At 49.6% G+C, this 25,832-nt stretch overlaps 1 protein-coding gene across 10 annotated transcripts in view; it reads left to right on the forward strand.

The window, feature by feature from the left end:
- Positions 1-25,551, forward strand: part of Mapt (microtubule-associated protein tau) — a 102,682-nt gene extending 77,131 nt beyond the window's left edge. For 5 of the 10 annotated variants that reach the window (XM_006532407.4, XM_030245631.1, NM_001038609.2 and 2 more), the window contains 6 exons: positions 87-219; positions 3,730-3,995; positions 11,618-11,710; positions 14,812-14,893; positions 15,889-16,001; positions 21,433-25,551. In XM_006532407.4, coding sequence (XP_006532470.1) covers positions 87-219; positions 3,730-3,995; positions 11,618-11,710; positions 14,812-14,893; positions 15,889-16,001; positions 21,433-21,648 — 903 coding nt within the window. In that variant the 3' untranslated portion in view covers positions 21,649-25,551. The remainder of the gene's footprint in view (positions 1-86; positions 220-3,729; positions 3,996-11,617; positions 11,711-14,811; positions 14,894-15,888; positions 16,002-21,432) is intronic. The other 5 variants (XM_006532408.4, XM_006532409.3, NM_001285456.1 and 2 more) reach the window with 2 other exon arrangements.
- Positions 25,552-25,832: the final 281 nt, after the last annotated feature.

Raw genomic sequence — 25,832 nt, forward strand, 5'->3', positions numbered from 1 at the left:
CAAGGTGGGAGGATGGGGCTGACTTTTCCTTGGTGGCGGTCACCTTTCCCAGTGGTGAAAACCTTCCACCCTGATTCGGTTTACAGGGCGCTGATGGCAAAACCGGGGCGAAGATCGCCACACCTCGGGGAGCAGCCTCTCCGGCCCAGAAGGGCACGTCCAACGCCACCAGGATCCCGGCCAAGACCACGCCCAGCCCTAAGACTCCTCCAGGGTCAGGTGAGACTACTCTCTGGAGTTTTAATCCAGAAGCTTCCAGAAGGTACAACCCTTGCCTCAGGAGGCCACTGACAATTCGTAACCCCTGGCACCTACTAACCCTTGTGGTTTGTCTTCTTTTTAATCCTTTGACAATTGTCTGAGGTAGCTAGTGAGTCCTTGCCTTTTAATTGGTGAAGAGATCTTGCTCATTTTTCAAGCATGAGGAAAATGCAGTCACGTGATTAATAAATTGGAGAAAGGAGCATGGCCTCTAATCCATGGCTCTGGGGAGGCAGCCCCAGCATAAAGTGTTATCAGGTCCCCTACCTCTTTGGAGGATCAGTAGTCTGGGCGGGAAACCGTGGGGGAATCTCCAACATCTCAATGTCACGCAGCTGGGTTGTTAGGAACCTTCTAGTAAAGCTCAAGGGTCATAGCTGAGTGATGGCGTGCTACGGTCATTACTCCAGTCTCCTGTGAATAAAAGCCAGTTGGCATTAAGAACCTGGCCAGGCTACAGTGGGGCTGTTTCACGTCTAATAGAGATACCAGGAATAGAAGCCCTGAGGACCTGCTCCCAGAAGGGTTTTTGGATGCCTTGTGACTCTGTTGCCTGGCCTGCATTGCTCCCTGGTAATACCCAGGAGGCCTGTGGGCCCCTGTGTCTAGCCTGGCTCTTAGTGTCCCTGTTCTCTTGGCAGAGGCAGCCCGTATTGCCTGCTGCATGCTTCTGGTATTGTAAAGGGTGTTGCCTGAGAATTGGCTGTGTTTTCCCTAAGCAGCTGTGGTTCTGGTGTGTGTGTGTGTGTGTGTGTGTGTGTGTGTGTGTGTGTTTCTCATACACTGATGGTCTAGGAGCATTAATGATGTGCTAAGTGGGGTTCAGTTGTGGCACTTCACCCTTAACGCCTTGCTGGTCTCACTCCCACAATAGCCTGGAGCAGGGGCTCTTCCAGGCTCACCTGTGCTTAGGTGGCTCCGTGCTGATTGGCTACATCTTCCTTACTGGTCCCAGCATCTGTCCCTGCTTGTCTCTTATGCTAGGCAGACCAGCCAGCTGCTGTCACCTGAAGTACTCAGAGAGACTCCTGTGAACCTGATTATAATGAGGCTGTCTGTGGATTTTTTTTTCTTTTTAAGCTTCCAAGCAACCGCAGAGAAAACTACCCCCTGCAGGGGCAAAATCTGAGAGAGGTAACTCTGGGTCCATTGCCCTGAATGGGTGGGCAGACCCTCTTGGTGTGTATTCTGCCCTCGTGCTTGTCCGCAAGGCTGGGAGGGAGTGCTGCTTCAGCCCAGGCTACCCCAGAGAGGCCCAGTCTCGAACTTACTTACTTCTCATGTGCGGTTTGCACTGGGGCATCTATGGACTACATCCTGTGTGTTCAGATTTACTTCGGGAACTAGGACTGTTTGTGGGATGGGGAACATGTGTCTGGAGACATCTGGGAGTGTTGGAGGTTTGGACCGTCTCTAACCTCAGTCCCAGTGGGTAAATATCACTGATAGGCAGAGGGTTTTGCTGGGCCGAGTTTTTGTTTGTCAAGACACGGCGTCACATCAAGCAGTGGTGGTGCACGCCTTTAATCCCAGCACTTGGATTAAAACAATGGGGGGCTGGAGAGATGGCTCAGCGGTTAAGGGTTAAGAGCACTGACTGCTCTTCTGAAGGTCCTGAGTTCAAATCCCAGAAACCACATGGTAGTTCACAACCACGCATAATGAGATCTGACACCCTCTTCTGGTGTGTCTGAAAACAGATACAGTGTACTTACATATAATAATTAATAAATCTTTAAAAACAACAACAATGGATCTTTGAGTTTGACACCAGCCTGGTCTACAGAATGAGTTCCAAGTCAACCAGGGCTACACAGAGAAACCCTGTCTCAAATAGTAATAATAATAATAATAATAATAATAATAATAATAATAATAAAATAGTTGTTAATCCCAGTACTCGGGAGGCAGAAGCAGGAGGATTGGAGGATTTCTGAGTTTGAGGCCAGCCTGGTCTACAGAGTTTGTTCCAGGACAGCCAGGGCTATACAGAGAAACGCTGTCTCAACCACCACCCCCCCCAAAAAAGAAAGGCATCTCTATTTGCCAAGGCTGGTCTCTTGGCTCAAATAATCCTCCTGCTTCAGCCTCCAAAACAAGGGACACTGTGGAAGCACATCACCCCCACCTAACTTTTTCTGCATTTAGCGAATGCTCAAACAGCACAACAGATGCTGTGCTGGACCCTTCATGACCTCCCTGCCTCACCTGTCCTAAAGATTTATTTTTATTTTATACGTATGGATGTTTGCCTGGTCCCCACAGAAGCCAGAAAGGACTTGCAGACAGTTCTGAGCCACCATGTGGGTGCTGGGAATGGATCCTGCATCCTCTGGATGGTCAGTCAGTGCTCTCAACTGCTGAGTGATCTCTCTAACCCCCAGATACCCTTCCCGTAGCAAAATCCTGAGGGCTCTGATCCCTGCATCTTTCTGACGAGGACACAGGCATAGATAGAGAGGGTCACTGGCTCAACTGAGGCTACATTGCAAGTGTTGGGGAAGAGACACAAGACACAGCTAGCTACCCTGTATCCCCGGGGACATGGAGGCTGAGCTAAGCAGCAGGTCCACATCTCCCCGAGCCCGATGGCTTTAGGGGGTCCTGAGAAGTGGGAGACTGGAGCTGAACGCTGACGCTTTGAGGGGGATCAGCTGCAGTGAGCTTATTTGCTATGGGAGCTTCTTGCTGTGGGCTGGGAAGCTTGAGAAAGACCAGTTTTGCAAGCCCAGTGCCTCTGTCATATCTGGTTCTATCAGATCTGGATGGGGGGCCCCCGAAATTTGCATACCATAAGTCCCACCTCTAGCTAAGAACATCAGAGGTCTTCAAACACAAAACAAAACAACCCTTGGGGTGTGGTGGCTCAGTGAACTCTAGGTGTGTGGGACATGCAGAGGGTACCATCCTGGAAGCAAACGGAGGTGAAGGATGCAGGGTGGGAGAAGTCCCCACAGCTTTCCTGGGTGTTTAGAAAGGTACAAGGGGGAGGGCATTCTGGGGTTCAGCAATGCGGGGTGTGGCTTGTGCAGAAAGCTCTGGTCAAGGAGATTCATGCTGTTCTGTGGCCCCAGAGTTGGAGGAGCTCTGGATGTGTGTGAGAAGGGTCAGGAGGACCCCAGCTTGAAGGCTACAGTGGGGGCCCCAGTCACTGTACCACCCCTCAGTTGAGGGAAAGGACACTTCAGGGCTTAGGGAGTGTGGATCACCCCTGGGAAGAGGTATGTCATATATTGGGGCACTGATGAGAATTCAGTTGCTTCCTAAGAAATAGCTGTCATTGTATCAAAGTGACAGAGCAGGAGTGATGCTTCTCTGCAAATAGTCTTCATGGTCTTCTCCCAGAGCCCCCTCTGGATCCTGGCAGTGGGCTCCCAGTCCAGTGGCCTCAGGGACTTTGCAGACGTCGCCCCCACCCCGCGCGCCCCCCACGTGGCCTCAGTCCCTTCCTCTCTCCCGACTTTCCAGGTGAACCACCAAAATCCGGAGAACGAAGCGGCTACAGCAGCCCCGGCTCTCCCGGAACGCCTGGCAGTCGCTCGCGCACCCCATCCCTACCAACACCGCCCACCCGGGAGCCCAAGAAGGTGGCAGTGGTCCGCACTCCCCCTAAGTCACCATCAGCTAGTAAGAGCCGCCTGCAGACTGCCCCTGTGCCCATGCCAGACCTAAAGAATGTCAGGTCGAAGATTGGCTCTACTGAGAACCTGAAGCACCAGCCAGGAGGTGGCAAGGTAAGGGTGTGGCTGGTCTTCTGGGAAGCCAGACTCCCACCTAGCCAGACTTGCTCCCCCCCACCCTGCCCCCACACCCCTCCAACCCCGGAAGCACACGGGCCACCAAGGCACTGGCTCCTCCCTTCCCCTCTTTAGCCTTGCTAATTGGGCAGGTGACAGCCACTTGTCTACAGGGACCCACCTATGGTGACCTATGGATTTTGCTAAGTACCGCCCTTGTTGGGCTTGGCTTTCACCCTTGGTTCTGGGGAAATTCATGGTTTTAATATGAGCAGCTGGTTCTACGGCAGTCATGAAATTTGTAGACCTCTTGTCCCCAGGCTCGTCGAGGCTCCTCCTTCCTCGCTTTCTCCTGAGAGTTGCTCAGGCTACATATACTCAGGGTTCTGGAATCTGCAACAGAGAAGAGATTATGTGGGTGTCAGCAGGCTTAACTCCCCACCCCTGAGTTTCTCCCGAGTCCTCCTCTGTGCACCCCTGGATGTCCCAGTCTCATCTTAGAAGGCACAAGCCCGTGGGATTGGGGTCACCCTACTGACTTCATTTCAACACAACCATAAAGGCCTTATCTCTAGACAGTCCTGTTGTGAAGTTGAAGTATCAACATGTAAATGAGAATACACACAGAATGCCACTTCCCCACCCAGTGCTGGACTGAGGGGAGGCATATGTGGGGCGTGGGGCTGTGAACCATTCCTCAGTCTACCATCTTTGTCTTTGGGCTGGGTGCTTCTCGGACAACACACCTCTGCAGGCAAACGGAGCTCCTCAGAGTGTGGGCCAATGTTTACCCTCCATCTGAGCAGTGGACACTCTTCCTACTGTCGAATTAGGTTGGGGCTTGTCACTAGAGGGAAATTGACTAGAGCTCTGGTGGGCACCTTCCCTGAACACTGTGCTTTGTTGGGGGAGCCCTAGGCCTTCCTATTGGCTCTGCACAGTGGGGTTTGTGCAGCGTCTAGGTTAAAGTGTATAGCTCACAGGGACTTGGTAGCCATCAGCACACAGTACCTGCAAGTCAGAGACCCTGAGGCAGACACAGCCACCTCCTCTCTTTCCACCATCTCAGATGCCACCCTAGACTCTCAGCCACTGTCAGGCTCCTGTCCCTTCTGTCCCTTCCTTCTTAGAGCATCACCCGTTCCCATTCATTCTGGTCCTGGACAGTGGCTCCCCAAGCACTGTATCCAGAGACCTCCATGACTCTGCCGACCCCAATTTGGGCTTCTCAATGTCACCTCTGCTGCCCACTCCTTGGGAACCTCTGGTTCTTGCCTTGCTTTTTCTGACCTGCAGGGGGCGCCATCTGCCTAGAACGCCCTTCCCTCAGCTCTCCCCTGGGAACTTCCCCCTAGGACTCCTTGATTTGCATCCCATGATGCCCCAAGGGTGCTGAGCCTTCATGGAACTGGGCTTCTGGATCTTATCAAGGACTCACCAGAACTGCAAGACCCTACAGCGTGGGCGGCTGCCCTGTCAGCCCCTGCCCATGGCGGGGTGGCTTACCAGGCTGGGCAGTTCTTTCAAATTAGTACCAGGAACTGGCCCGAACAGGGAGTGCAACATTCTGCAATGTTCCATAGAAAAAAAGGGCTTGGCTAGCCTCATCTCAGGAGCTGTGCTGGGCTATGACGACTTGCCATTGTCTACAGAGGAGACAAAGTGACTTGCCTTGGGACTTCAGGGGTGACAGCATGGGATGTGACAGGACCATGGAACAGAGGGCAGGAGAGTTGTCTTAACAAGCCCTCAGCCCTTCAAGCAAAGAGCAGCGTTGCCGCCTCCAGAAGCTATGATAAGCCTTTTATTCCAGGCTGATGGACCAGACCTGTAACACCCATTGATGGGAGCTTCTGAGAGCTGAGCTGACATCTTGGATCCCTGAAATGTCTGTTTAATGAGACCCTACCTCAAAAGAATGATTGGCCATGAAAGGCAAAATTCTGAGAGTCTGAAGAATAGGGCCAGAGATGTGGCTCCAGGAATAGTGTGTGCCTAGCATGCTTGGAGCCTTGGGTTCAGTCCCCAGCACCAGATAAACACTTCCTGGTCTTCCTGGTAGAGCACACCTGTAGTCCCAGAACTGCAGAGGTGGAAGAAGTTCAAGGTCGATCTCCACCACAGGCAAATTTCAAGGATAGCCAGGTCATCACCATTGTCATCATCATCCTGAGATTTTTTTTTTTTAAGATTTATTTATTTATTATATGTAAGTACACTGTAGCTGTCTTCAGACACTCCAGAAGAGGGCGTCAGATCTTGTTACAGATGGTTGTGAGCCACCATGTGGTTGCTGGGATTTGAACTTCAGACCTTCGGAAGAGCAGTCGGGTGCTCTTACCCACTGAGCCATCTCACCAGCCCTCATCCTGAGATTTTTAAAAAGGGCTTGGGTCTGGTGAGATGGCTCAGTGAGCTAAAGGTGCTTGCTGCCAAGTCTGGCGACGGAGTTCAATTCCCAGGGCCCACGTTGTTGTCGCGAGCCGTCCTCTGACCTCCAGGCGCTCACCTCCCCACAATAAGTGAATAAAGCAGGGCTGGAGAGATGACTGAGAAGTCAAGGGCCCTTGCTCTTAGCAAGAGTTCTGTCCCCAGCACCCACTGCAAGCTGCTCACACCTGCTTGTTCAGCTCCATGTCACCTTACCCTTTCTCCTGACCTTCTCAGGCATCCATACACAACCACACAGAGAGAGAGAAAGAGAGAGAGAGAGAGAGAGCGCCTGAGACGGCTCAACAGTTAAAGGCACTGGCCACCAAACCTGAACACCTGAGTTTGGTCCTCAGAACCTACAAGGTGGAGGGCGAGAACTGACTCCAACAGGGTTTCTCCTCTGATGACCTTCACACCGTGTCACAAGCATACACCCACATCCGCACAAATGAATTAATGTAATTTAATTTTTTTAAAAAAGGTACTGAAGACTACAGACCCCTCTGGAGTGGTGTTTACCTTGAAGAAATGGACTGCAGGGGACTCTGCAGACATTGAGTGTCCTGAGGTTCATTTAGATTTTCCATCAAGCTAAGCAAGAGTGACACATGTTATCCTAGCAACCTCAGGTTGGACCAAGGAGTCTGTTTAGCCTGGACTCCACATGAAGGAAGATCTTGATTAGGAGATATGCGAGAGGCATCTACTCTTCTGCCTTAGACTTTCCCCTCGGCTTCCATGGTTGCTTCGGTGAACGTGTTTCACCCTAAGATTTCACAGTGAGGCTGTGTTAAAGGGAAATGCAGCCGGTCAGACAGCCTTACCAGAGAATACAGGAAGGAGTGTGGAACCAGGAGACAACAGCTACTTGGAAGTTCTTTTAAATGTCTAATGCTCTCTACCCCAGCCTCACTGTGACCCCCAGGGACAGAGCCTACCCCAGCCTCACCGTGACCCCCAGGGACAGAGCCTACTCCAGCCTCACCGTGACCCCCAGGGACAGAGCCTACCCCAGCCTCACCGTGACCCCAGGAATGGACCGGAGTGTTTCCATGGTACAGTCCAGGCTGAGGCTCATGCTCAGTGCTTTCTTATCATGCTGGCTTTTGGTCCTCCCCAAACCGTGGGGTCCTGAGCACCTGGGTCTTCCTTTGGTCTCTGCCATGACCCCATATACAGGTTCCGCAGGTACCTTCTCAGCTCAGACACAGCTGGGCCGGCCCTAGGCCTTCCATGTCCATCCAGAGTCGGCCCCTCCCTGTGCAGCATCTGAGAGGAGAGAGTGGGGAGTTCACAGTGAGACCAGGGTTTAAACCGTGTTTTTTAAAAATTACTCACTGGAGCAGGGCATGATAGAGCATGCCTGTAATCCCAGGAGGACTTGCTGTGAGTTCAAGAGTAGCAAGTTCTATGGGTAGCAAATTCCAGGCCAGGCAGGGAGGCTTGTATCAAGATATTCTCTTAAAAAAAAAAAAAGAAAAACAAAAACAAAAATTTTAAAAATAGGAAAGGAAAAGAAGACTCTACTGTCCAGTGATCTGTTGTGCGATCTCACGTTCTGCCTCTGGAGCAATGGGTCTCAATTCTCAACCTTCCTAACGCTGCACCCTTTAGTACACTTCCTCATGCTGTAGTGACCCCTACCACATATCATAAAATTGCTTGCAATGCTACTACAAAACTGTAACTTTGCTACTGTTAAGAATCATAATGTAAAGCCGGGAGTGGTGGCGCACGCCTTTAATCCCAGTACTCGGGAGGCAGACCCTGTCTCGAAAAACCAAAAAAAAAAAAAAAAAAAAAAAAAATCGTAATGTAAATATCCATTTGACAAAAATCTTAGGTGACCCCTATGGAAAAAAAAGAAAAAGGTCATTTGACCCCTCCCCCCAAAAGGGTTTCAAGTCACAGGTTGAGAACCTCTGTTCTAGAGACTAGAGGCCCTGGAACCTTAGATCCTTGTGTGTCAGGGCTTCTCATGGAGAAGTGTGTTCTTGGAATGGAGGAAACCAGGCGTACTAGTCATCTAGGACTGTAGCATGTAGGAAGCTGAAGGCAGAATTGTTAGTTCAAGACCAGCCTAGGCCACCCTCAAATTAAAAAAACATTAAATTATAGAAATTCACCTGTAACCGAAAGAAAGCATTAAATAACAGGAGATGATAGTAAAGTAAGAGATGGAAAGACAAGCCAGGGGTGTGGCTCGGGGGCCCGAGACCCATCCTGACACTGTCACCAAAGCTGTAGCCCGGGATACTTGAGATTCTGTTTAGATAGATAGATGGATGGATAGATAGATAGATAGATAGATAGATAGATAGATAGATAGATAGATAGATAGATAGATAAAGGTGGCTTCCACCAGTAATCCCAGCACTCAGGAGGTAGAGGTAGGAGAGTCAGGCATTGAAGGTGGTGCAGACCTTTAATGCCAGAACTCAGGAGGCAGAGGCAGGCAGATTTCTGAGTTCAAGTCCAGGCTGGTCTACAAAGCAAATTCCAGAGCAGCCAGGGCTAAGTAGTGAGACCCTGTCTCATAAAAGAATAAAAATAAAAAAGAAAGAAATGTTGCCGGGTGTGGTGGCACACGCCTTTGATCCCATCACTCAGGAGGCAGAGGCAGGCGGATTTCTGAGTTCGAGGCCAGCCTGGTCTACAGAGTGAGTTCCAGAACAGCCAGGGCTATACAGAGAAACCCTGTCTCAAAAAACCAAAAAAAAAAAAAAAAGAAAGAAAGAAAGAAAGAAAGGAATTTCACTTCTTTCCTAACCAGTTTTCAGCTACTGTCCCCCTGGTTGACTAAGCAGATGAAGAGCTCCTCTGAAGTTTTCCAGGTCCACGCAGGACATAACCTGTGAGTCCCCCAGTCAAAGCTTGTAGAACCTGGAAGAGCCCTTGGGAGTGCCGGGGTTGTAGTACCACAGGTGACCACAAGATGGCAGAGGAGCGCTGTAGACAGCAGCCTGTGTTCTTGGCCCACTCACAGTTGTTGCTTTCTTCTCTGCAAGTGTATTGCGATTTTCTGAGTCGTCTTTTCCGCTAACTGGTGGTCTTTTTTCTCTCATCTCTGCCCATTTCTTTTTGTTTCTGTCTGCCTGTCCTTCTGCTTCACCACTGATTATACAGAGATTGAAATAGTTTTTAAAATATGTTAACATTTGTATGTGGGCGGGGGGGGGGAGTTGCATGTATTTTAAATGCAACATATTCACTGACACAGGAAAAAAAAGCCTTTTGTTTGTTTGTATTGTTTTGGTTTTTTGTTTTTGTTTTGTTTTTTTGTTTTTTTTTTTCAAGACAGGGTTTCTCTGTATAGCCCTGGCTGTCCTGAAACTCACTTTGTAGACCAGGCTGGCCTCAAACTCAGAAATCCACCTGCCTCTGCCTCCAAGTCCTGGGATTAAAGGCGTGCGCCACCACCACGCCCGGCTTGTTTTGTTTTTTAAAAGACAGGAGTTCATTTATTCCAAACTGGTCTCAAACTCACGTGGTTGACAATGGCCTTGAAGTTTCTGATATTCCTGCGTCCTCTCACCAAGCACTAAAACTACAGGTTTGCATCACCACACCCAGTTTTATACACTGTGAGGGCTTAAATCCAGGACCTTTTGCGTCCTGGGAAAGTCCTCTACTATCTGAGCTCCGTCCCCAGCTACTGCCACTGTTGAAAGGGTAGCTGTAATGGCACCTGACCTCCGGCACCTTATTGCCTTTTGCAGGTCGGCTAGACTGGATACAGGCAGGCTTTCTTGGACTCTAAGGAAAGGCTTTCTGGAACCCCAGCTGGCCACGTCAGGTTCATGTTCCAAATGAGGTGATGCCCGGCCTAGCCCAGTTAGTACCAGCAGTCTGGGAGCTCCTTGGGCTAGAGGCTTGGTGCCAGCAAGGGATTCCCTGAGAGTTCTGAGCCCAAACAGAGGTAGAACAAAGTCCACCTAGTGTTTGACATGGCTCTGGGAAGTGTAAACTAAAGTGGGTCCAGCCAGCTTCTCAGGACCACTCCCTGCCCACAAACACTTCCTCCTGAATCGAAGGCCCTCAGCTGAAAACATCCTCCATTCGCTCCAGGATGTTTCCAGTGTCCGGTCAGAGCCAAAGCCCAGCGCCGTGGACCGGGCCAGCTGCTTTTGCTGGGAACGGCATTGCAGGCTCCAGTTTCACAACGCCAGCCACCACCCTCTCCCCCTCTGAACCTCAGTGTTCCCGAGCGCTTTGGCTTAACATGACCACTAGCAGTAATTCAAGTCTGCTTTGTAAATATCTATCTAGTGCCAAACACCACAAAAGCTTGTTTCCTTTCCTGTGGGGTTAGAATAAGAAACACACACACACAGGGCGGGGTCTCTATGTATGTTTCAGACCGTGTGCGATTGCTTAATGTCCTCTGATTAATTTGTGTCTAGCAGTCATCTTCCTCCAAAAACCATTTTCTTTGTCAAATCATGAGTTATGTAATCAGTCACATTTCCTTTTTCCTCATTGGCTTCCGGGAAGCTCGGTGCTGAATATAATAGTGCCCTCTTCCTCTTATTTTATTGTTATTATTGTTGTTGTTATTATTGTTGTTATTATTTTGGGTTTTCAAGACAGGATTTCTGTAAATTCAAGGCTAGCCTGGTCTACTACTGAATTTCAGCATAGCTAGGGCTACATAGAGAGACCCCGCCTCAAAATAGCATTAAAAAAAAAAGTTAAAATTAACAGAGGATAGTCTAAAGTAACTAAGTATTGTATGTGCACGCCACTGTGTTCAGAAGGCAGAAGTGGGGTTTTATGACAAGTTCTTTACCCTCCCTGAGCCATCCCACCAGCTCAGCTCAAGACAATCTGGTTTGAAGCCTTTAGCCTTGCCACTCCCCAGCCTTGGACGCTCTTTGTGATAAGGTGCCTTGCACTGGTGTGTCTGTTTGGATTGTTGTTGATCTTTCTTCTCATCACTTGACCCAGGGGACTCCTTGTTTACAGTTGTCACTCCACCCAACCTAGTGACCTCCCAGCTCTGTCCTCCTGTTCCCAGCCATGTTCTCTTCCAGATTCCTTTTGTGACTTCCAGGGTGCCATCCCAGGCAGCTTCTGAGCCCCCTGAGGAGTCAGGGCTCAGACCTGGCTCTCCCCCCACAGCCCAACAGGTCAGGGGGCGATGCTCCGGTGTGGTTGTCTCTCACTCTTTTTTTTGGCTATCAAAGGTGCAGATAATTAATAAGAAGCTGGATCTTAGCAACGTCCAGTCCAAGTGTGGCTCGAAGGATAATATCAAACACGTCCCGGGTGGAGGCAGTGTGAGTACTGTCGCAGTCTCCATGAGGTGTGCTGCAGCCTTTGCTGTAACAAGTGTCATGAGTGTGTCCTTGTGAGACATTGCATAGAATAAATCATCTAGGGCTCAGGACCTCCTGTGTCCCCACAGTGTCTGCTGTCCCCAGACTCCCCTCCCTGTTCCATGGATGGCCCAGCAAAGTAGGGAGAGCAACCCGTTCCAGCTGGCCCTTCTCTGAGTAGCTGGGTCCCCATGGTACCATGTATGTGTTCCTAGAAGCCCCGTAGATATTGGAAATGGGGTTGAAGACAGTGCATCCATGATGTGGGCTGACACCTCTTCCCTCATCTCTGGGGCAGTCTCTGTTGGTTGGGGAGTGGGGAGTCCATATGATCCCACTAGACACTAGGACTTCCTGTTTCATGTCAAGGTCCAAAAGGCCCCTAGCCACTTCTCCATTTTTCATCTGGGTCTCCTTCATCTTTGAAGAGAGGAAAAGATTCCCAGTTCAATTTAGCACTCCCCTCCCCCCAGGACAGGGACTCTGGTTGCACAGAGCCTAACACCGAGGTGACAGGTGTCAGTTGCCTGCATTGTTTGCCAGAGAAGGGGTTTTAAATGTCTCCTCCTTTAAACACCACTGGGGACCCCCCCCCCCCCCCCCCCGCACATCCTCAGCGAGTCCCTGCAAAGAGATGTTCTTAGGTTCCCTCAATGGGCTTAGGGATTCCCTTTGTTCTCTTGGCTGGCCGGTGCCCAACAGGGCAGGATTTGTAAAGTGGCCCCAGGCTTCTCCCTGCCAGCTCCCCCTCCCCTGTTCTGGGTCAGTCCCAGAACGGACCTGGGCTCTCTGATTGAGCTGCAGGCTCCACCTCTCGAGCGTGCGTGCTGGAATGCAGGGGTGGGCTCTCTTTCCTGAAAGTGCCGAGCCCACAGGGTTTATTCTTGCAATGTGCTCCTGCCTCCGGCCCCGACACCTGCCCTGCCTTCTGCCTCTTGGACCGATGGCCCCAGAGCAGCAAGTGCTGGCCCTGTGGCTACTGCCTTCTCACGCTTACTCACCGTGTCTGCCTTTTCCTCTGTCCTCCACTCCCCGCTGGCCGATCCTGCCACCTCCCTTACTTGTTTTGCTTCCTAAGGAAAGGCGGGGCTGTTGGCTACACTGCGGTTACTGCCCTGCCTGCCGGTTGCCTTCTCAACGTATAGAAAGATATGGGTTGCGGGAAAGGGTGATCTTTAAGATCGCCGTCCTTGTCCCTGGGCTCTGTAATGTTGTTTATGATACGTTAGCTTCCCAGCCCAGGCTGCTGTGGTTAGGGAGGGAAGCCAGAAGTGTCTGGTTTTGCTCACGTCTGGTCTGTTGCTGGGTCTGAGCGCTCCAGCTCCCAAGGGCTGCAGAGGGCAGATGCTCCTGTAGGGGAAGTTGGGAAAAGGCAGCTCTCAGGGCAGCTCGGATCACATGCTGGTTGTCTGATGAGGCTGCAGTGCCTAGGGTATCAGGGAACTTTATAACTAAGGTGTACTGCAGTTTGCCAGCCTTTGAGCTAACCTGTGACCTTATATAGAATCACAAGATAGCCTGGCCTGTGGCCTGTGGCCACTGTTGACTACAGAATGGACCTGTGGAGAAAGCTTTCTTAGGGAGGGGGACTGGTGGCATTTGGGTTGTAGGATTCCAGGCTTCCCATCTAACTTGCTCCTGGCTCTCTCTAGGGTGGTGGGAACTGCAGCAGGGAAGCTGCTTCTCCATCTCCACCTCCTGGCTGGGCTGTGGCCTCCTCTCTCGGGCTGCTCTGTGGGATCTAGTACCCTAGTCAGCTGCTCCCCCATTCCTTTCTTCTCTGGCTATCCCAAGCTTCCAACATCTCCTGTCCCCCAACATACCCCCTGGTACTGACTCTCTAATGACTCTACCTGGGCTCTCCCATCATCACCTGCCCCAGAACTCCTACTGGCCTCTGGGTCTGTTTGCAGGAGGTCCTTGGGTTTATCTGCTCCTTACCCACCCTCCTCTGCAGGGGCAGGCTGACACCCTTATGACTTATGAGGCCATGGCCCTCCTCTTCCATCAGGTCTGTTAGCAGAACACACACACACACACACACACACCCCATAACACAAAACACCATCAGCCGTGAAAACGAGGGATTTATCCATTGAGACCTCCGTAGAAACCACTTTGCTTTATTGATTCTTGAACATGTGGCACCCCTCTCCCAGGACAGATGAGCCTCCTCACCCCTGGAATGACCATGGTCTGTATGGGAGACCCATGGGACTCTGCAAGTGGCAGCTAGTGACCAGCTAAGCTGTAAAACCACAGATCAGAGAGACAGGCTTCCAGGAGCCCCATCTGCCTGGGTGGTCTCCTTCAGAGTGTCCTGTCAGGAAAGCAACTGTCATTTTCCAGAGCACACATTACTGCTGGGCCACATGAAGGGCCCTTGGGCTGGCGGGTCCCCCCCACCCCCCTTCCCCAGTGTGTCCTGTCTGCTCACTCATGCTTGCTGAGACACTTACTGCAGCTGTGGTTTCTGCCGTGCGCCTGCCTTCTGTTGGTGTTGCTTCGCTCTTCTCAGTAGAGGCTGAAGTGTTCAGGAGACTATGTGTCCAGACACCAACTGGCTCTCCTTCTGGGTCATAGAGCTGGTCTGGGTCCTGTTTGCCGACTGGTAATCCAGGACCATGGGAGCTTCCTGGGTGAAGCAGACTCACCCTCACCAGCTTCTCCTGAGTCTTTTTCTGAGGAGAAGATGCAGGGCTGTGAAGGCTTCTTCCTCCACTGGGTGTCATTGGCCTTTCATCAATAAAACGATGTATGCTTTTATATTTAAGTGTCTGCTACAGAGATGGTCACGTACAAGGACCAGGCACCTGCTTTTCCATGAGAGTGTCTTGTGTTTCTGGGATGTTTAGGTCCCTAAGCTTCCTGGTGAGGACCCAGCTCCCTGGGGGGTGGGGGGTGGCTGGATTTGGGGAGCCTATTTTCCATCCTGAGTGGGGGTGTATGCAGCAGCTGATGGGAGCCACTGACAAATGGTCCATCAGCCTTTGTGCTGTGTTACACCCCTAGTAACATAACCCCCTTTATTCTCTCTCTCGCCCATCCTCTTTGACCTGCAGGTGCAAATAGTCTACAAGCCGGTGGACCTGAGCAAAGTGACCTCCAAGTGTGGCTCGTTAGGGAACATCCATCACAAGCCAGGTAGCACTTGAGGAAGACAGGCTTTGGGACAGGAGTGCTGGCTGGAGTGGGGGGTGCTTCCTAGAATAGGCCAACCTGGGCAGTGAATGTTAAATGTGAAAGTACTGTGTGGCCTTGGACCTGGGTCTGTCTCTGTTGTGAGCCTAGACAAGGGGTGGAGGAAATGGTTTTATATCCCATCCTGTGGCTCTCCAGAAAAGTCTGTATAAAAGGACCAGCCATGGGTTTGATTGGGTCCCTCCCACCCCCAAAGGCCGGCTCTGTGAACATCTCAGCTTTGTCACAGCCAACATGGGGGACACTTCAATTGCATCAGCTATAACATGAGAACTTTTGGGCTGTTGTCTCATCTTCGCTGTAACATTGTTCAAAGAAAGCATTCTTCCCAGGAAAACAGGCCAGGTCACTCCCTCTCCTGCTATACCCTAGTGTGGTGACCTGAGCCACAGGGGAGGTTAGGGTGTCTCTCCTCATGGTGCATTTGACAGGCGGTTTGATTCCAAGGTCTTGAGGGGCTGTGGCTTACAGAATGTTCCTAAGTAAATCTCCACAGCTGGAAGGCATCCGGCTTAAAATTTAGTGTGCCTTCTCTTGGCCATGCTTCCTGTACCACTGAACGATCTCAGGAGGAAGATTCTGCAGGGTAAATATCCCATGTACACGGTCTCGATCAGAGAAGAGGCAGGTAGTTTGCAAGCCCTAAAAAGGGCTTCCTGTGGCTAAACCTCTTTCTAGATAAAGGAGAGCCCTGGCATCTCCTGAGGATGGGTTGTTCTTTGGATCCCTGGCCCAGCCTGTGTGGAGCCAGTGGGGATGTCTTATACCTGATGGTCCCCTCCTGAATGGTGGGTGATACCTGACCTACTTTTTTTTTTTTTAATCAAGTCTCCAGCAGCCCGGAGCACTTCGCTCTGCCTGCTGTGAGCTCACTTAACATATGCTAAGTCCTCCAGACCACAGACTAGGGCAAGAGGCTCATGTGGGTTGTGTTCCAGGAGGTGGCCAGGTGGAAGTAAAATCAGAGAAGCTGGACTTCAAGGACAGAGTCCAGTCGAAGATTGGCTCCTTGGATAATATCACCCACGTCCCTGGAGGAGGGAATAAGAAGGTAAGGGGGTCAAATGGGAGGTCATACGGGGATAAGAGGGCTAGCAGAGTGGATGAAGACTTCAACCTCTGGGTCCTGTCCCCTTTTGGAGGTAGCATATCATCATATCCTGCATATCAGATATTTGCATCATGATTCATAACAGTAGCAAGATTACAGTTATGAAGTAGCAAGGACATAATTTTATGGTGTGTGTGTGGGGGGCATCACCACGGCATGAGGAACTATATTAAAGGGCTGCAGCATTAGGAGGGTTATCCTAGAGGGTCCTCTATGGACTCTCTGGAGATAGAGTTTCACCCTCACCTTGGTGTACCAAGAACAAGGCAGAAGATCAAAGGCAGATCTTTCCCACTAGTTACCAGAGGGCTAGAGCAAAGTCTGAGCTGACTGAGGCCGTGGTCAGCTGTCAGGGAGGTTGTCTGGCATCCCCAGAAGGTCATGCCTCAGGTTGCCATCTCATGCTTTCTACTACTTCCTCTTGGACTCCTGGTTATGGCATTGTTCCCTCGTCATCGTGTGTGGTGTGTGTGTGTGTGTGTGTGTGTGTGTGTGTGTGTGTTACATGCACATGAGTATACCGGTGAGCACACCCATGCACCTGTGTACAGAGGCCAGAGCAGAACATCAGGTGTCTTCCCCTTTCCCTCTGGAGACAGTGTCCTGAACCAGAAGCTTGCTGTTTTTGCTAAGCTCAGTGAGCTCCTGGGATGGACCTGGTTGCATCCCTCAATGCTGAGGTTAAAGTCTACAGGCTCAGTGAGATGGCTCCGTGGGTAAGAGCACCCGACTGCTCTTCCGAAGGTCCAGAGTTCAAATCCCAGCAACCACATGGTGGCTCACAACCATCTGTAACGAGATCTGACACCCTCTTCTGGTGTGTCTGAAGATAGCTACAGTGTACTTACATGTAATAAATAAATAAATCTTAAAAAAAAAAAAAAGGCTACAGGCATGCACAGCCAAGCTCTGCTTTTTTCTTTGGGTGCCAAGGAATTGAACTCAGGCTTTTGTGTTTGCAGAGCAAGCACTCCTACCTATCTCCCCAGTCCGATGACATCATTTAAGAAGGACTTTTTGGTAAACCCAGAGGCAGGTGGATTTCTGAGAGAGAGAAAGAGAGAAAGAGAGAGAGAGAGTCACAAATAAAAGTAAAAAAATAAACCTTAAAAAGTACCCTGGAACGGGGTGTGGTGGCGCATGCCTTTAATCCCAGCACTCAGGAGGCAGAGGCAGGCAGATTTCTGAGTTTGAGGCCAGCCTGGTCTACAAAGTGAGTTCCAGGACAGCCTGGGATACACAGAGAAACCCTGTCTCGAAAAACCAAAAAAAAAAAAAAAAAAAAAAAAAAAAAAGAAACCCTGTCTCAAAAAACAAAACAAAACAAAAAGACGTTTTGGTATCATACCTTCTATTGTACATGCCAGTAGCTGCCACCTGAAATTACCTTAGTAATCTCTGGTAAAGGGTGTGAGGTGGCAGTCATCAGTAGCTCTACAGCAAGCCTGCGTCTTTGTGGCTTCTTTTTATGCTTTTAGCAGCAAGATGGCAATAATTTAGTAAATCAGAGTCCAGAGCTGGTGGTGTGAGGCGGCGGTAGAGTGTTGCAGGATATTTGATCACACTGTGAACCCCCAAATTGTGTTCTTTACTGAAAAACCTGTTTCTAGTTATGGTGTGGTCCAACCATTTAGCACACACCTTTAATCCCTCTGGCTGGGATACAGACACGCCCTTGGTACACACCTTTAATTTCTTTTTTTTTAAAGATTTATTTATTATTATACATAAGTACACTGTAGCTGACTTCAGACACACCAGAAGAGGGCGTCAGATCTCATTACGGGTGGTTGTGAGCCACCATGTGGTAGCTGGGATTTGAACTCAGGACCTTTGGAAGAAGCAGTCAGTGCCCTTACCTGCTGAGCCATCTCTCTAGCCCACACCTTTAATTTCTTTTTTTTTTTTTTTTTTTAAAGATTTATTTATTTATTATATGTAAGTACACTGTAGCTGTCTTCAGACACTCCAGAAGAGGGCGTCAGATCTTGTTACAGATGGTTGTGAGCCACCATGTGGTTGCTGGGATTTGAACTCTGGACCTTCGGAAGAGCAGTCGGGTGCTCTTACCCACTGAGCCATCTCACCAGCCCTTTAATTTCTAACAGTAAAGATAAAGTTAGTTTGTAGAAGGAAACGCTCATGTTTGAAAGTGACTTCTGAGGGGCAGAGAAAGTAACAAATCAGAGAAAGATCCGCCAGAATGAATCAGAGATAGGCTATGTCCAATGAGGAGAAAGGAAAGGGAAGTGCAGAGAGAGGAAGGAGGCAGCTTGGCTGGGACAGCTGTACAGAGACAGGTTGCAGAGAGAACAAGCCAGACACAGGTGAAGACAGAATGAGCCAGAGAATGAGAAGGAGCCAGAAGATTAGAACAGATTGCTAGAGTTTGTTCGAGGCCAAGCAGAGCAATTCAGGAGAGGCCAAGAGAGAAGTCAGATTGAATCAATCAGTTCGAAGAGGAGCTTTAGCCAGAACAACTGAGTTGGATCAGCCAGAGTTCAGAAAGAACTAGAAAGGGTGAGTTTATTCAGTGGTAAATCTCAGAGGCTGAAAACACTCTAGGCCTAGATTAGATTGGATGGAGGCTAGAAGCTTTTAGGTCTGGGCCTAGGTTAGCAGACTGAGGCAGTAAGCCTCAAGAGACAATTACATCAATGAAAAATATATTTACAGTAGAGCATGTGCTTAGCCTGCTTGAGGCTATGGGCTCCATCCACAGCACTGATTGATAGATGATAGATAGATAGATAGATAGGCATTACATTTGTAGGATACATTTACAACATGTAAAATGATGTGTGTGTGAGGTCACTCAGGGAAGTGCCTCCACGTGCATCAACAGGGAGTAGATAAATTATGATGCAGATGCTGCAACGGTATAGCAACTGGCCTGAAGAAGCACTCTGTGGAATAGCAAAATAATTAAGTCTGAAGCTTGCCAGCACACACCTGTAGTCAGCACACACCTGTAGCCAGCACACACCTGTAGTCAGCACACACCTGTAGCCAGCACACACCTGTAGCCAGCACACACCTGTAGTCAGCACACACCTGTAGCCAGCACACACCTGTAGCCAGCACACACCTGTAGCCAGCACACACCTGTAGTCCCAGCAATTGAGAGACTGAGGGTTCTTGGCCAGCCTGGGATTAATAGTAATATCTTGCTTCAAAAAACAAGCCACTCGGGCGGTGGTGGCGCATGCCTTTAATTCCAGCACTCGGGAGGCAGAGGCAGGCAGATTTCTGAGTTGGAGGCCAGCCTGGTCTACAGAGTGAGTTCCAGGACAGCCAGGGCTACACAGAGAAACCCTGTCTCAAAAAACCAAAAACCAAAAAACAAAAACCAAAAAACCCAAAAAAACAAAAAATCCAAGCCACTCCAGTGAAATTGCTCAGTGGGTAAAGGTGCTTGCAGTCAAGCTTGATGCCCTGAGTTTGGTTCCCAGGATCCAGATGTTACCAAGGAGAGGACCACATGCCCACAAGAGGATGCACGATGCATGCACACACGCCCACACAAATGTAAAAAGATTAGACATACAGCCAGGCGTGGTAGGACGTTACTTTAATCCCATCACTCGGTTGAAAAAGTAACTTTATTCTCCTGTAGTAATTGTTACCTCAGAGGCTTACTGCCTCACTCTGCTAACCTAGGCCTAGCTCCTTAAGCTTCTAGCTTCCATACAATCTAATCTAGGCCTAGAGTGTTTTCAGCCTCTGAGACTTACTGCTGAATAAGCTCACCCTCTCTTGTTCTTTCTGAACTCTGGTTAACTGATTCAACTCAGCTGTTCTGGCTGAAAACTACTCTCCATGCTGACTGATTCAAACTGACATCTTTTTACCATTCACTGAATTGCCCTGCTTGGCCTCGAAATAACTCTGGCAATCTGTTTTAATCTTCTAGCTCCTTCTTATTTCTCAGGCTCGTTTTGTCTTCACCTGTGTCTAGTTTGTTCTCCCTTCAACCTGTTTCTGTAAAATTCCCCCAGTAAAACTGCCCCCTCCTTCTCTCTTCCTCTTCCTCTGCTCTCTCTCTCTCTCTTTGTTTTGTTTTGTTTTTTTTTGTTTTGTTTTGTTTTGTTTTTCGAGACAGGGTTTCTCTGTATAGCCCTGGCTGTCCTGGAACTCACTTTGTAGACCAGGCTGGCCTCGAACTCAGAAATCTGCCTGCCTCTGCCTCCCGAGTGCTGGGATTAAAGGCATGGGCCAACCACACCCGGCTTTCCTCTTCTCTCTTAAATTGTCTTTCTTTCCTCTCTCCTTGTGAGAGTTGGGTGTATCCTATCTCTGACTCATTCTGTCAAATCTTCCTCTGATTCATCACTTTGTCTGCCCCTCAATTAGACATCACTTTCAAACATGTGTGTTTCTTTCTACAAACTAACTTTACCTTCATTGTTTGGGATTAAAGGTGTGTACTAAGGGCATGTCTGTATTCCAGCCAGATCACACAGTCCTAGAAGGTCTTTGGATATGATCAGAGTAGCCATGTTGCTGGATTAAAATTCCTCTATGGTCAGGGAGCAGATCTTCTGGAGTTCTAAGCCAGACTGGTCTACATAGTGATTTCCAAGCAGACCAGAGCTAAATACTGGTATCCTTCTTCATAGTAGATAAATCGATATACTAATTAATAAACACTTAGTGAGCAATAATAAAGCAAGCATCCAGTATGAAAAGCAAAGTGCAAAGCCCTGTGTACATTGTTCCCATATGGGTTAAGCATACACATGCATATCTGTTCCTATGTGTGTAGAATATTTAAAGGACACAGAAGCAATGGTCACGGTCATTGGGCAGGCAGGTGTGGGATAGACCATGCACAGCTATTGCTAGTTGGAAAACAATACAAGTAGGGTGGTAGCTCACAAGGATGTAAGCAAGTTAGATGGGTCAAATGCTTTCCTAGCATGCAGGAAGCCCTGGGTCTGACCCTATCATTACATAAACTAGGTGTGGTGGCATACCCTTGTGACTCCAGCCTTGGGGGGACAAGGAGGCAGGAAGGTCTAAAGTCCAAGGTTATCCTCAGATGGATAGAGAATTCCAGGCCAGCCTGTGCTACCTGAGAGCCTGTTTCAAGAATAAGTAAATATGGGGTGTGGTGGTGCATACCTTACAGCACTTGCAAGTCAGAATCAGACAGATATCTGAGTTCAAGGTCATCCTGGTCTATAAAACAAGATCCAGGACATCCAGAGCTACACAGAGAAACCCTGTCTTAAAAACACAAAAAATGAATGAACGAATGAACGAACGAACGAACGAACGAATGAATGAATGAATGAATGTTTTCCTCCCACCACAGACTAGCTCTGGTGTATAGAACCTTATCATTAATCTCACTCTCTACATCTTGCAGATTGAAACCCACAAGCTGACCTTCAGGGAGAATGCCAAAGCCAAGACAGACCATGGAGCAGAAATTGTGTATAAGTCACCCGTGGTGTCTGGGGACACATCTCCACGGCACCTCAGCAATGTGTCTTCCACGGGCAGCATCGACATGGTGGACTCACCACAGCTTGCCACACTAGCCGATGAAGTGTCTGCTTCCTTGGCCAAGCAGGGTTTGTGATCAGGCTCCCAGGGCAGTCAATAATCATGGAGAGAAGAGAGAGTGAGAGTGTGGAAAAAAAAAAAAAAAAAGAATGATCTGGCCCCTTGCCCTCTGCCCTCCCCGCTGCTCCTCATAGACAGGCTGACCTGCTTGTCACCTAACCTGCTTTTGTGGCTCGGATTTGGCTCGGGACTTCAAAATCAGTGATGGGAAAAGTACATTTCATCTTTCCAAATTGATTTGTGGGCTAAAAATAAAACATATTTAAGGGAAAAAAAAACATGTAAAAACATGGCCAAAAAATTTCCTTGGGCAATTGCTAATTGATTTCCCCCCCCTGACCCCGCCCTCCCTCTCTGAGTATTAGAGGGTGAAGAAGGCTCTGGAGGCTGCTTCTGGGGAGTGGCTGAGGGACTAGGGCAGCTAATTGCCCATAGCCCCATCCTAGGGGCTTCAGGGACAGTGGCAGCAATGAGAGATTTGAGACTTGGTGTGTTCGTGGGGCCGTAGGCAGGTGCTGTTAACTTGTGTGGGTGTGAGTGGGGACTGAAACAGCGACAGCGAAGGCTGAGAGATGGATGGGTGGACTGAGTTAGAGGACAGAGGTGAGGAAGGCAGGTTGGGAGAGGGGACACTGGCTCCTTGCCAAGTAGCTTGGGGAGGACAGGGTGCTGCAGCTGCCTGCAGCAGTCCTAGCTAGCTCAGATGCCTGCTTGATAAAGCACTGTGGGGGTAACGTGGGTGTGTGTGCCCCTTCTGCAGGGCAGCCTGTGGGAGAAGGGGTATTGGGCAGAAGGAAGGTAAGCCAGCAGGTGGTACCTTGTAGATTGGTTCTCTTGAAGGCTGCTCTTGACATCCCAGGGCACTGGCTTCTTCCTCCCTCCCCGCAAGGTGGGAGGTCCTGAGCGAGGTGTTTCCCTTCGCTCCCACAGGAAAAGCTGCTTTACTGAGTTCTCAAGTTTGGAACTACAGCCATGATTTGGCCACCATTACAGACCTGGGACTTTAGGGCTAACCAGATCTTTGTAAGGACTTGTGCCTCTTGGGGGACCTCTGCCTGTTCTCATGCTTGGCCCTCTGGCACTTCTGTAGTGGGAGGGATGGGGGGTGGTATTCTGGGATGTGGGTCCCAGGCCTCCCATCCCTCACACAGCCACTGTATCCCCTCTCTCTGTCCTATCATGCCCACGTCTGCCACGAGAGCTAGTCACTGCCGTCCGTACATCACGTCTCACTGTCCTGAGTGCCATGCCTCTCCCAGCCCCCATCCCTGGCCCCTGGGTAGATATGGGCAATATCTGCTCTACACTAGGGGTTGGAGTCCAGGGAAGGCAAAGATTTGGGCCTCAGTCTCTAGTCCTACGTTCCACGAATCCAACCAGTGTGCCTCCCACAAGGAACCTTACGACCTTGTTTGGTTCACTCCATTACTTCCTATCCTGGATGGGAACTGGTGTGTGCCTGCCTGGGGATGACCTTGGACCTCTGCCTTTTCTTTTATCTAAGTGGATGCCTCCTAGGCCTGACTCCTTGTGTTGAGCTGGAGGCAGCCAAGTCAGGTGCCAATGTCTTGGCATCAGTAAGAACAGTCAAGAGTCCCAGGGCAGGGCCACACTTCTCCCATCTTTCGCTTCCACCCCAGCTTGTGATCGCTAGCCTCCCAGAGCTCAGCTGCCATTAAGTCCCCATGCACGTAATCAGTCTCCACACCCCAGTTTGGGGAACATACCCCCTTGATTGAAGTGTTTTTTTCCTCCGGTCCCATGGAAACCATGCTGCCTGCCCTGCTGGAGCAGACGGCCACCTCCATAGATGCAGCCCTTTCTTTCCCGTCTTCGCCCTGTTACGTTGTAGTTGGATTTGTCTGTTTGTCTGGGTTCACCAGAGTGACTATGATAGTGAAAAGAAAAGAAAGAAAAAGAAAAAAAAAAAAAAAAAGAAAAAGAAAAAGGAAAAAAAAAAGGACGCATGTATCTTGAAATATTTGTCAAAAGGTTCTAGCCCACCACGTGATGGAGAGTCTGGATATCTCCTTCCTGACGTGGCTCCAGGCCAGTGCAGTGCTAACCTGCTGGGACATCCCATGTTTTGAAGGGTTTCTTCTGCATCTGGGACCTCACAGACACTGGATTGTGACATTGGAGGTCTGTGACATTGGAGGTCAATGGCATTGGCCAAGGCCTGAAGCACAGGACCAGCTAGAGGCAGCAGGCTCCGAGTGCCAGGGAGAGCTTGTGGCTGGCCTGTTTTGTATGAAGATGGTCCTTTCTGATCACGACTTCAAATCCCACAGTAGCCCTGAAAGACATCTAAGAACTCCTGCATCACAAGAGAAAAGGACACCAGTACCAGCAGGGAGAGCTGTGACCCTAGAAATTCCATGACGACCCAGTAGATATCCTTGGGCCCTCTCCAAGCCTGGGCCTTTTCACCATAGAGTTTGGGATGGACTGTCCCACTGATGAAGGGGACATCTTAGGAGACTCCCTTGGTTTCCAAGCTGTCAGCCCCCTGAACTTGCACGACCTCCTACAGCTTCAGGGACTAGGCCTTTGAAGATTAGGAACCTCAGGCCCACATCAGCCACTTCTGATGTACAGTTAAGGACAATGTGGAGACTAGGAGGAAGCAGCCAGCCTTTCCCATTAAAGAACTCTTGAGTGCCCAGGGCTACCTATTGTGAGCTTCCCCACTGATAAGACTTTAGCTGTCCATAGAAGTGAGTCCGAGGGAGGAAAAGTGTGGTTTCTTCATCATGGTTACCTGTCGTGGTTCTCTCTCTTACACCCATTTACCCATCCCGCAGTTCCTGTCCTTGAATGGGGGGTGGGGTGCTCTGCCTATCTCTTGTGGGGTGATCAGCCCAAAAATCATGATTTGGAGTGATCTGATCAGTGCTGATAGGCAGTTTACAAAGGGATTCTGGCTTGTGACTTCAGTGAGGACAATCCCCCAGGGCCCTTTCTTTCCATGCCTCTCCAACTCAGAGCCAATGTCTTTGGGTGGGCTAGATAGATAGGGCATACAATTGGCCTGGTTCCTCCAAGCTCTTAATTCACTTTATCAATAGTTCCATTTAAATTGACTTCAATGATAAGAGTGTATCCCATTTGAGATTGCTTGCGTTGTGGGGGAGGGGGAGGAGGAACACATTAAGATAATTCACATGGGCAAAGGGAGGTCTTGGAGTGTAGCCGTTAAGCCATCTTGTAACCCCATTCATGATTTTGACCACCTGCTAGAGAGAAGAGGTGCCAAGAGACTAGAACTTGGAGGCTTGGCTGTCCCACTAATAGGCTTTCGCAAGGCAGAGGTAGCCAGCTAGGTCCCTGCCTTCCCAGCCAGGTACAGCTCTCAGGTTTGTGGAGGTAATCTGTGAACTTCTCTTCCTGCTGCCTTCTTGTGATGTCCAGAGCCCACAGTCAAATACCTCCTAAGAACCCTGGCTTCCTTCCCTCTAATCCACTGGCACATGACTATCACCTCTGGATTGACCTCAGATCCATAGCCTACACACTGCTAGCAGTGGCCAAGATCACTTCCTTTATCTCCATCTGTTCTGTTCTCCAGGAAAGTAAGTGGGGATGAGGGTGGAGGTGGTAATCAACTGTAGATCTGTGGCTTTATGAGCCTTCAGACTTCTCTCTGGCTTCTTCTGGAAGGGTTACTATTGGCAGTATTGCAATCTCACCCTCCTGATGAACTGTAGCCTGTGCCGTTACTGTGCTGGGCATGATCTCCAGTGCTTGCAAGTCCCATGATTTCTTTGGTGATTTTGAGGGTGGGGGGAGGGACACAAATCAGCTTAGCTTAGCTTCCTGTCTGTGAATGTCCATATAGTGTATTGTGTTTTAACAAATGATCTACACTGACTGTTGCTGTAAAAGTGAATTTGGAAATAAAGTTATTACTCTGAATAAACAAAAATCTCTGTTCATGAGTTCCAAGTACAAGAAAACAATGGTTTACAAGTTCTTTCCCCCACTTAGAAAATTCAGAACAGGAAATGAAGGTAAATGCCAGACACTGGAGTGAGAGCTCTCTTGGTTCATTCTCACATTCCTCTGCTGGCATACTACCCTCCGACAAACAGTACTCTGTGCCTTGGCTTACAAGGCAGCATTCAAGAGCTCCTAAAGCCTGCGCCAGTTCATGCAAGCTGAAGAAGTTTGGCGTGGGCTTCATTTCTGGAACTTAAGTGT

The sequence above is a fragment of the Mus musculus genome, chromosome 11 (genome assembly GCF_000001635.26).
Source record: "Mus musculus strain C57BL/6J chromosome 11, GRCm38.p6 C57BL/6J".
Taxonomy (NCBI): Eukaryota; Metazoa; Chordata; class Mammalia; order Rodentia; family Muridae; genus Mus; species Mus musculus.